The sequence below is a fragment of the Glycine max genome, chromosome 11 (assembly GCF_000004515.6).
Source record: "Glycine max cultivar Williams 82 chromosome 11, Glycine_max_v4.0, whole genome shotgun sequence".
Taxonomy (NCBI): Eukaryota; Viridiplantae; Streptophyta; class Magnoliopsida; order Fabales; family Fabaceae; genus Glycine; species Glycine max.
In genome coordinates this window covers 14392487-14405083 of record NC_038247.2, presented here as the reverse complement: position 1 = coordinate 14405083, position 12597 = coordinate 14392487, and the positions used below count along the sequence as shown (strand labels likewise).

General features: G+C 33.4%; 1 protein-coding gene across 1 annotated transcript; it reads left to right on the top strand.

The window, feature by feature from the left end:
* The first annotated feature begins 4519 nt into the window (after positions 1-4519).
* LOC100500637 (MD-2-related lipid recognition domain-containing protein) lies at positions 4520-11768 on the top strand. The gene is made up of 4 exons (NM_001250243.3): positions 4520-4690; positions 5325-5426; positions 5777-5937; positions 11336-11768. The coding sequence occupies exons 1-4, from the start codon at positions 4588-4590 to the stop codon at positions 11441-11443; spliced, it is 474 nt and encodes a 157-aa protein (NP_001237172.2). The 5' UTR covers positions 4520-4587; the 3' UTR covers positions 11444-11768.
* The last annotated feature ends 829 nt before the right edge of the window (positions 11769-12597 follow it).

Sequence of the window (12597 nt, the reverse complement as noted above, 5' to 3'; positions counted from 1 at the left end):
TTAATAAGCAACATTGAAGAAGTTTTCATTGTTACCAGTGGTCCTGATGTACCAAGAATTGATTGCGTGATTTCAAGTGTCCAAATATGTTGTCTTGACATAACTTCTGGCCTTCCATAAGTCTGACATTCCAGTGAGGAAACGAAATAAAGATCAAACATGGATTTGCTGTTGCATGCCAAGAATTTAATGATCACAGATTCGTAAATTGATAAATCTTTTCTGAATTCTTTCAGCCCTTCCGCAAAGTAGACTTTTGCCCGATGCTGCCTTAGCCTGATTTGGTATATTGTTCCATCATATCTAAAGTTGACAAACTCAGGGTATTCTGGTGTCCATTGTTGGTGGTAAAAAGTGGGCACTTCTATAATGTCCTGCAAATAATTATTGCAAGAAAGCAAATATGAAACAACATGAAGAATAAAACAATTAGTATGTAACATTGCCATATCATTGTGGAATACTACAGTGAACTGTAGGATTAATGGATTAGTGTGAGTTGGATATTCAATCTGCAGTGAGAGGAAATGCGAAAATGAAAATCAAGTATGGCACTGAAATAGGAACGTCTAAAATATGTGGAGAATGACAACAACATATTAAAATGAAAAAAGTTGTATGTACATTGTTTGTGACATAAAGGTTTCATTTTGCAGCATTCTTACTGCTGTAAATGTGCCTTTAATCTTTTGGATCAAAATTTTAGGTTGATACTCATGCCAAACTTAACAGGATGCTGACATAAAGTATCTTTCGACTGGAATGTAGATTAACAATCAAATAACAAAGGAAATTGTGTATTCGTTGTCTGCTGGTAAAAAATAAACAAAACAATCTTTATAACAGTTGACACTAGTAATGAGTCAAAATATATCCGTGCATGCATTCAAAACATAAAGGAAGAAAGAAGACTTGGTTCCATAGCTAGATCAAAATAGCAGGAGACAAAGAAAAGGTAGGTATGACAAAGGTCACGCATTTTTTCAGGCTGAACAGTCTTTCAGTCGAAAGCAATATACATAAAAACCAAATAAAAAATTTAAATAACCAAAAAAAAAAAACAATTACATGCAAGGGGCCGAGAATGAAAAGGAAGTAAAATACAAAACAAAAAGCTAAGCCAGTAGGAAGCAAAACAAAAACCCATGTGAATGGAGTGAAAGAGTGAATGGAGTGAGAACGGGAATAAAAGAGAATAAGAAATGGAAAAAACGCAGGAGAGAAAGAGTGGACGGAGCAGAAATGGAAAAAATCCAGGAAAACAGAGAATGAACAATGTTCAAAATATTTTGAGAGAGTAAGCGAGTAATTGGTTTCACATGCACCTTGCTTGTAGCTGTTGATGAATTAGAACTGGTGTTTGTCTTGATTGAGTCAGTCGATAACTCTGAAGGCATTCTCTAAACCGTTTTAGTATTTTTTGTTCAAGGAATGAACATTGAATATTTGCTGAAGAAGTGGCCTGTGAAGAATAAATGTTGAAGTGACATAGTGGTTGGTGAAAATATGTAAGGGGTGGAATACGAAGAGGTTTGAGAATTATGGAGCATTCAATGGAGTATGGCAAGATTGGAGGTGGAGAGTCATCTGAATCATTGTGACTATTTTTTTTATTACTGAATGTCCACAACCAATATTGATATTTATAAAAATGCAGTAAAACAAATATATGAGCAAAAAATAATCAACATGTATTTAATATGACAGGTGTTAACAAAGTAATTATGTTATATATTATATATTATATTATATATCATATATATAATAAAATAAAATAATCTGAGAAGACTAATTTTTTGGTATGAAGCAAATATTTTTTACCAAATTAGATGGTTTTTAATAACTAATTCAAATAAATAATAATGTAATGTAATGGTGGAAGCAGACATAAAAATCATAGATTTGGTTTTAAAAATCGTAACCTTAGATGTTTAAAAAGCGTAGAAGTCAGGCCCAAGATTCTGGGCTGTAAAAAACCATTTTTTAAAAATTAACCAATGATACAGATATAAACCGAAAATGCAAGGCAAGGTGTAGAAGTTCCAACAACATTTCCTTTTTGTAATTAATTAATAATTCATTTATTTCCCAAAAAAATCCTTCCTCAGTGCCAGGTGTTGCAACTACGTTTTCTCTTGTCTCCTCTTTATCTCTCTCATGAAATTATGTTACCACTTTTTTTTTTTTTTCTGATCTTTCTCTTCTTTCTTTGTGTCTGTCACAACCTTTTCTCTCTTTAGAAAAAATGAGGAGTGAGAGAAAGGGATCAGAAGAGAATGAGAATGGGAAAGGGTGAACGGAGTGAGAATGAGGATGGAATGACAATGGGAAAAGAAGAGATGGAAAAACCCGAGCAGGACACGTGGAGGGAGGGGCAAAATAATGGGAAGAGGAAAAGAAATAAAAGCAAACACGGGCATAACACGTGGATTGAAGCGAGAAAAATCATAAAACCCAAAAAAAGACAAAAGCCAAAACTTTTTGATGAATATGAAAATTTTTAATCATGAACCAAAAAATCAAACCTGCACTCGTGGAGTTTCCAGATAAAAACTGCACCTGTAGTGTGTTATTCTACCAGATGTGCATGCAATAGAGGCAAACTAAAAACATTTAAGCTTTTTGCACTGTAAAAAATAAAGAAACAAAAAAAACACAGACAACAAAAACAAATCAAAATTAGACAAAAAGAAATGGGAAAAAATAGATAAAAATGGAACCTTTAATAATTAAATGTTAATGTTAATAAATTGACAATGATTACGACAAAAATAAATAGAAAATTAAAGCTGATTTGAATAATATGGTAAAATTGATAGTGTAATATTTGGAAAAAACCTTTCCATTAATAGGTACTTGCCAATTAATTTTGTCCAATAAAAAAAATAAATTCTCCAATCTTTCTTTGCTCACTTCAATCCACGTGTAATTTTATTTATTATTTTTTTATTTTGCTCAGTACTTACACCTCCTCACATGCTTATGTTTTTTTCAAGTACCACCAAGCCACACGTATCGCTTTCTAATTGTCAGATTTCACTACATCATTTAATTCCCCTTAATTCCATAACTTTCTTCTCTCCCCTCCATCTCTTTTGCCTCCGTCAAGATTTTCTTATCAATCAGATTTAAATATTATATTGTCCATTTGGTAAAATTGATAGTGTAATATCTGAAAAGAAGTTGCGTATAAAAATAGAGTGATGATGACCCCATTTTGATTGATGGAGAAATTTTTATGTTACTTTGTTTTGACAATTTAAAGTTGTAATTTAATCATTATGATTTCCAGATAATGCATTTTATTGTTTACAATTTGCTGAAAAACGTAAATTGAAAACACATCTTTTATATTAGTTACACTGATTTATTTAATATTAGTAATTTTATTCATTTCACTTTTGTATGAAATTTTTTTTTTCCATTAAAAGTATGATATGATCTTTTTGTTTTGATAATAACGAAGTTACGAAAATTGATTTCACTATTATAAACTCGATTTATGAAGGAAAGACACATATAGTGAAGAGTATTTTGTTTATCACATTTTGTTTATCACCCGATTTATAGTGAAACATAAAAGAGAGTTTTTTATTGGACAGGTGGCAACACACGGACCGAAGAGCAAAGAAGTATAGAAGAGAGTTTATTATTGGACAGGTGACAACACACAACAATGAGCAAACAAGCATAAAAGAAGGTTTCTAATTGGACAGGTGTCAACATGACAAAGTCCGGTAGTGGGACAGGTGGCAAAAGGACAGAGATTCGTTAGTCAGGGCCTTCCTTGTATAATAGATAGAAGATGCCATGCACTACACGCAGTGCTTGATTTATTTATTGAATTTAATTTAAATTTAGAAATTAAATTCTGCTTTTTTTATTTTATATTTAATATTTTATGAAGAATAAATAAAAATATTCAAAAAATGAAATAAAAGTAAAATAATATTTTATAAACGTTAATGAAAATTTATGAACTGAAAATAAAAAGTAAATATCCTTATTTTAAAAAATATTTTTATATCATTAATATTTCTTATACTGGTTCTTGTTGGGACTTTACAAATATCAATCATTAGAATGATGTTAAAGAAACTTTAAGTGTATATTTAGAAAACATTCCTGTTTCACAAAAAAAAAAGGAGAACACATTAATGTCATAAAAATAATTATTTGTAATTTTATAAAAAATTTATGGTAAAAATTAAATCAAAATGTAATTTCTTACATCAATAAGTGGTTATTATGTATAGCAAATTTATTGATTTTTATTATGATTATTTAAAAATTTATATCTAATACAATTTTTATAGAATGGTAATGCCTTTTTTTATGAATAGTTTATGAAAATTAAACTAAAAAAATGCCTGAAATATTAAAAATATCTTGTATAAAAATTCTTAGAAATAAATACATACATATATTCTATGTGGGTAGGAGTGTTAGTTTGTCTCTGTTTATTATTCTTTTGGGGTACAGTGGGTCTATTTATTATAATGTAACACCTAAGCAAAATGTTGTGTTGTGTGTCTCTTCTCTTTCCAAACTCTCTTCTTCCCTTCCAAGACCCTTTTGAAGCAACCGATGGAATTTCAGTTTCTTCCCAGATTCTACCTTCTTGTTTCCTTATCCATTCTGTTCCTTGCACCCTTTCACGCTCAAGCTAAAATTAAAGTGACTTACTGCGGTACTTCAACTCTCTCTCTCTCTCTCTCTCTCTCTCTCTCTCTCTCTCTCTCTCTCTCTCTCTCTGTTTTTGACTTTTTATTATTATCATAATTTTGATTAGGAGTTAATCTCGATCAGTGCAAGATAAGATTTGAAATTTAGAATTACTTCTCTATGTTTTGATGTTTAACTAGTTCTGTTTGTTGATAATAATTGTTTTTCTGCACAGTGAGTTTTCTAGTCCTTTTTCCACCCTCGCAAGTGCTTGGTTCTGCAACTTTCATGGATTTATGTGAAAAAAAAATATATTTTTTATTTGGGTTCAGATTCGATTTCTGTTTGACATTGGAATCTGTTATTTTAGATAAAGTGGAACGGTAGGAACACATTTTTTTTAACATACTGATTGATTAAAATTTATTTAAAACTACGAAATATGAAATGATATAAGATGTGAGACTCCCAAAGAGTGTTTCTGAAAGAGGGTGTTAGAGTGAGAGTGTTTTTGAAAGAGTGATAGAGTGAGAGTGTCACTGTGTGATGTCATGTAGTGCTGGCAGCTGTTATATATATGTTTATTGTTTGTTCATATTTGTTTTAGGTTATGGTTATCTTTCTGTCTTTTTATTTTTTATGCCAAAAATTTTTTGTAGATAAGAAGGCAGACTATGCTGTGAAGGTGTCTGGAGTTGAAATATCACCAAACCCTGTGGTGAGTGGCCAGGCGGCTACCTTTAAGATCTCAGCAACTTCTGGTAATCTCTCTCTCTCTCTCTCTCTCTCTCCTTATTTATCTGGTTTTGCTGCTTTTCAAATTTCCATCAAATTTTATTTTATTTGCATGGTACTACTCTGAAGTGGTGATTACAGGACATTTGACCACCAATAGTTACATTACATACATTTCAATATTGTTTTTAATTTTAAGTATGTGTAAACATAATATTAATAATCATTCATCTAAACGCCTGTTGTTTGCAAATGATTCGGGGGACTTATATAAACTATCATTTTATATTATTACTCACTTCATTTGTTCCTTATCATGCGCCACTTGTCTATTTTAACAAATTATAAGTGGATTTTCTGTCAATCCTTCATGCAGGTAAAGCTATTTATGGTGGAGAGGTGGTAATTGGAGTTTCATACGTTGGGGTGCCAGTCCATACTGAAAGAATTGATCTTTGTGAAGAAGTAACCTGTCCTGTTGCTAATGGCAATTTTCTGATTTCTCACACCCAAACATTGCCTGCAATTACTCCACCGGTTAGTTTCATTTTATCAAACAAACTCTCCTAGCAAAGTTGAAGAATGAACATATTCTAAAAATATTACCCTATCATGATATACAGCTTCCTTTGACATCTTTTAAGGGTCCCTTGAGCCTTGACACTTAAATGTTTCTGGCATTGTGAAATTAATCTATATAACTTTGATTTTGGTGCTAATTTTCTCATTATTGGGCATTTGCAAATATGCACTCGGTGTGTATTGCACCATCTTCCTTTTTTGGGCTTGTAACTTGAAAAATTACTACAATGTAAAGTTTGCTTTAATCAAGAGTGATTAAATTAATTCCTTTAGAGTGTCAAATGTCTTGAGGTGTACCGTCTAGGTAGGGATGGAAATGGGCCAGGCCACCTATGAGGGGCCTTTGGCCTGACCTATTTAAGGCCTGACCTGACTTGTTTATTATAAAGGTCTCAGGCTCTTTGAAAAGCCTATTTAAATAAAAAGGCCAGGCCCAAGCTTTAAAAAAAGTCTGTTTGACCTGTCAGGCTAGCCTGTTTAATATATATATATATATATATATATATATATATATATATTAAAACTTAAAAGACATAAATCAATCTTTAAAAAAATGAAATAAGACAAAATCTAAACAGCCTAGTCTACGTAAAAGATAGAAAACCAAATAAGGGATTTGAAACGATTGTAGTTTATAAAAGAGCAAAATAAGGAAAACACATAACCCTCCTCTCTCTTTCAATGCTGGTTCGTTGCTTCATGTTTGGGAGATGGCTTGGGAATTAAAAATTTTCTACTTCTTTGTATTTAACCTGCCTTAGTTCTTATTTCTTATTTATTTTAGTATTTGACATAAGACTAGATTATCGAATGGAACTTATGGTATTTTACTTAGCATGCTTATTTTGTTTACAATATTTTGTTGAATACTTAAAGTACTCTGATTATAATTCTTACTTGGATTGTGTTGATTAGTGAATTTTAATCTCATATTAGAGTGCTCTAATTAATTTTAACTCGTTTTTTTTTCCATGCACAAATTAAAAGGGAAGTATGTGTTTTTCTTTATATTAAATTTTAAAAAGTACTCTACGAATTCTCAAAGTTTCACTGTATTGTCATTAGATTCCCTTCGTATATAATATTTATTCTAAAATAGGCTTTTTAATAGGCTCATAGGCCAAGCCTAAAAAAAAGCCTATAACAGGTAAATAAGCTAAGCCAAACTTTATATTTTTAATTCAGGCCAAGACCAAGCCTAGCCAAGCCTGGCTTGTTTCCACCCCTACTTCTGGGAGATCCTCACATGTAATTCTTTGACACAAATGAATTTTACCTTTTGAAAAGTAGGTTTGTTGTAGGAGATTGAAACTGACCTTGCTTTCAAATAACTGATTTTCCATAATACAAATATACTTAAAAAAGTTTTCTTGTTCTCTCTCTCTCTCTCTCTCTGTGACATCATGCATCACCTAAGTGTAAAGTCACAAGTCATTTAACCACCAGTGAACATGCAAAAAAGTGATATGTTGGAATGCTATTTTTATTAATGATGGTCATAGAGATAGAGTTAACTACACCAATGCAATAGATTGGATTTGAATCAATTGGTCATTCTGTTTGTCTAAATCAGTAGTCTCTGTTGACTAAAAAAGTAATTTTCTTTTTGGGGGATGACTCAAAAATTAATTTGACGGTGGTTAGTTTGTGTGCCATTCTTGAGTGGGTTTTCTGGCTGTATATTTCGTAGTTCGTACTACATCTATTTTCTGTTAAACTGGCTCTCTGAATCCTTTTGAATAATAACATATTTTTCACATTCCCTCTTCAAGGCATGATATTGTGGTTATGTTTGACATTCAGTTGGTCAATTTTTTATTTAAATAGTTCATAGTTGAGCCATATCCTTCATATTGTTACTTGTTTTCTTGTGCTTACTAAATTCTTTGCGGTTGTTCACTTTTTACTTTACTATGATTTTGGGTTTATGTGATGTTAGATGCCAAATCAAGTGGCAAGATACACCCAGTTTTTCTTTAGAACATGATATTTAGGTGCTCCCTCTTCCACATACATCACTGACTCTTTAATGGAGCAAAATATGTTTTAAGTGTTCAGCTATGAAGGTTGATAGCTTGAAAAGATTGTGGTTTCTCTCTTCTCCTTTCATCTTTTTAAGCAGTTTGCATTAATTATTCACTTTTTCAGTTTTCCTTAATTGAGGATCACCAATCATATTATACTACAAGTCGCATAGTTTCGGTATCTTGGATCTCTTATCAAAGTGATTTGGATGTCATACAGAGTTCAAGCTAGATGGATAAGATGAAGAAAATGTTTAAAGCATGACTCATGATACCAAATGCCAGTGAAACACAAGGGAAAACTCTACCATACAACTATTAAATGACCAATGCTTAATGGTAGATAATATTAGGCAGTGAAATGTCATCTGCAGCAGAGATGAGATGATTAGACATACAAGAAAAGATAAGATTAGAAACAAGTGTATTTGGGAGAAAGTTGAAGTAGCCCCTATTGAGAAGATTATGGTGACTCACATAAGGTGATTTGGACATATGAGAAGAACAATATAAGCTTTAGCAAGAAATGTTGATCAAGTGGAAGATAATTCAATTAAAAGTGGTAAAGGAATGCTGAATAAAACTTCAGAAAAAACCATTAGAAAATACTTTTGCTCTAAAGGTTTTTACTGAAAATTTGGCTTTTGACTTTTTGGTAGAGTAGGCTTGGTGGTGGTTGTTGATTCAGTTTTACCTTGTTTTTTACTTTAAAGTTAAGTTTTACTATTTTCCCCCTCAAATCTTTAATCAATGTTCAATTCTTGAACACATGATTTTGATTTGGATACCTTTACAAATATTGCACTTGAATGACTGACCTTATTAAGTTTTTGGATATTCATGCTTCCATCTAAACTTCCTTTTAAAGTTCTAGATCTTTTTTAAATTTATGAAAATTTTTGAAGCTAGTCTAGAAGTGTGATTCTTATCAAGAGCAATGTTGTTAATGGCGGATGGCGGTTCATGGCGGAAAGTAAAAAATCCGCCATAAAAATATGGCGGATGGCGTAGCGGAAAATGGCGGATGCCATGGCGGACCAAAAAAAAAAAAACATATATATAAACTCATTGAAATTGAAAAAAACAAAGGATTGCATTCAAATAAACTAAAAAAGTTTCATGAGTTCATACAATAATCAAGTACCAACACTAAATAAACTCATTACAGAGTTCAAATAAACTCAGCCATTTAAAAGAGGACTGAACAGAAAAAAAAAATTGTGGTGTTAAATACGAAAAAAAAAATGGGACTGTTAAAAGTAAAAAGGGGTGTCAAATAGCAAAAGGAAAAAAAAGCTGCAGACAGAAAACATGGGGTGTCAAACAGAAAAAATAAAACTAATAAAACCTGCGTCTTCTTCTTCTTCGCGACAGCTTCGTCTTCTCCGCGAGAACTTCTCGCTGCAGGCCGCCGTTCGTGACAGGTGCGTCGCTGCCGGAGCTCGTCGCCGCCGTTTGTGCCGGTGCGTCGCTGCTGGAGGTCGTCGCGGCTGCGTGTGCATGCGGCTGCGGGTGTCGCGGCTGGGTGTGCGTGTGGGGTGCGGGAGGGACGCGGCTGGTGCAGGGGAGGCTCGCGGTTGGGTTCTCTCTTAGATGGAAGGTTGTTCTGAATCACAGAGCTGTGCTGGAGGGTCTTTTAGCTGAATGAATAACTGGGTAGGGTTGGGTCGGGTCAGCCCAACTCCTACCGCGGACAAAAAGCAAAAAAAAAACGCCATTTTCCGCCACCCCGCCATAACCGCCACGACCGCCATGGCTATGGCGGCCGCCATCCCAAACCCGCCATGCCACCGCTATTCGGTGGCGTTTTTTCGAAAAACCGCCATGAAAATCCGCCATGGCACCGCCATGGCCGCCATTTAACAACACTGATCAAGAGGCATTTAAACTCTAATAAGCAAGAACAATCCTGCAATATATGCTACTTGAACTGAATTTATTTATTTATTTTATATGATAGCCTGTAGTTGTGTCCTAGTTTGCCTTAGAGTTAGATTTGCCTCAATTGTTTGTCTTATACATGCATAAACCAAAACTTTCTATTTTTTATTTTATTTTAAGGAGTCAAACCGTAGTCTTCTGCGCACAATATCCACACATCCAGACACTTGAGAGCTAAACCAAAACTTTCTATAGGGCCTTGTTAGGCAGAAGGTAAATACTGAAGGTACAAGGATGGATGGGCACATTTGTGCATTAATGTATGGATGTGATAGAATATAAGGGAGGGAGTTTCCTGCAAAAGTAAGCTAGAAGGAGGTAGGTGATGTAAATGGTAAAGTTAGAGCGGGTGTTGGAATGTGTACTTTTGCTAAATGCTGACTATTGTGGTTTCAACATAACTATATGATAGCATTACGATCCAGAGCAGGCCCAAGAGAACCCACAAGATACCTGCACGATACCGTGACCCTGCGTGAAGGATACCTGCTGATAGCCTGAGGAATACTTGCTGATATGATATTAGGATATTAATAGAAAAGTGCATGTTTGTTATTTGCCTTGTTAACCAAATTCTGTTATTATTTGAAAGTTTGTTGGGATAGCTGACCCAATTTCAGCACGTGCTCAGACCCACTTGTTATAAATATATGAAAGATGAATAAAATCAGCAAGGAGAAAATCATTTCTATTACCTGATATCCATAGATAGCATAGCTTAGTTATCTGTTTCATACCACTATACCTATCTTGCTTAAGGGACTTTGGGATGAAATAGACAAATATGCATTCCACATGGTGTGTCACTCTATCTAAAGCTTTAGAAAAAATCACTGCTGAATGCATGTTTTCGATTAAGAAAAATGGCACTGTCAGTGCCATCTCTGTGTTGTGAATTGCAAGTATCCCTTCCCCCAAATTCATGTTTTGTTTGATGCTTGATCTCAGCACTCAAGGTAATACACATGGATAAGGTAGCAATCAACACTACTTATTGTTGCATAGAGAAATACTAGCAATATACTCTCTAACACACTCTTTGGAACACACTTTCTACTATTGGCTGAAATTTATTAACAATTGTAAACTTTGGTAGGTCCCACATCTCATTTGATGAGTCTCCCCCTGAATTGGTACTTTTCAAAAAATTTAAGTAATAATAGAGTATGTGTTAGAAAGAGTGTGCTGCTAACCTCTTGTCACATACTATACTGAAGTCTTGATTGGACTCGGGGCCCAGAATGACGATGTAAAATTTTCTTGAACTCTATTTTCTTGGTTTAATCATCCTTGTCTTAGATAACAAATTTCTGCTGGGCAAAACTTTTCTGTTTTATTGAACCGTTACATTACTGGCTTCATTTCCTTGTCTGTGTTCATTTTTGCAGGGACCCTACTCTCTGAAGATGACATTGAAGGATGATCGGGAGGAGGTGTTAACTTGCGTTAAGTTTAATTTTAAAATTGTTTTTGGATCTTTTGTGTCTGATATGTAAAGTGTCCTTTGCATGCCTGATCTGGGGAACTTTTTTGCTTTGTTGTGAAGTGTTTTATTGTATTTTGCACTGTATATCACCTTTCAATTCAAGAGTCGTATCGTATAAGGCCAATATTCTCTAATGTCAGAGTCATTAGACTCACGATGTTGTATAAGGTCCATGACTGAATTTCTCTTTCTGTATTTGCATAGTGCAATCCATAGTTCTGAATTGCGGTCGCGGCTGCTATGATGCAGATTGCGGCATGAAATTATTATATGATTGCACCGAATGCAAAAAAGAGTTCTACAGTTATTTTAATTATTGATATATCTTTTGTTTACATGGTTATTTAGAGTTTTATTCATTTTAAGATTTTGCATTGTTTGCCACCTGCCTCCCGCACCTCTCCAACACCCCACACATCCATATCCATTCGACTAGAAGATTGAAGTTGGAATCTATTTTTTTTTTTTTTTTATAAAAAGTGGTATATAACTGTTGAGATTCTGTTGTGGTTGCTTTGTGGCAATTCATGTGATAAAAAAAGTGGTATATAACAGTGTATGGATGTCAGCGAACCAAAGAAACAGAAACGTGGTGGGAGAAGAAGGTAAATAAACTTCAGCAAATCAGGGGTGAATGGGTGATAGAGGCATATGAGAAAAATAAAATCTTCATGTATCTTCACTTTTCCATAGATTGAATTTTTAGTTAAGGCCTGTGAGAAACGGGTTAATTTTTACTTCTAGTTTGAATAATTGTGTATAACAGGACCTTTTATTTGTTAACACTAGAGAGGCGCCCGTGCCAATGCACGGATTCTTACTCCTATTTGTGTATTGATAAATGCAAATTATGACTATATGTATACACTTTGATAATTTTGTTTATTGACATGATAATAATGTTGAAGTATTGGTAGAAAAAAGAAAACATTAATTTAAGTATGTATTTCAAACTAACCTGATCGTATTGTAGAATGGTTTGGATACTGTTGGTGAGATTATGATTAGTATCATATTGTTGTAGTGAATGAGAAGTTGTACAATGAACAAAAATAAATGAATTGATTGTCTATGTAGATAAGATCAGTGAATATTTAAAAATCCCAAGTAGGAGTTTGTTATTATATACAAAAAATACTAACTTGAAAAGGGGTAAATTGATAT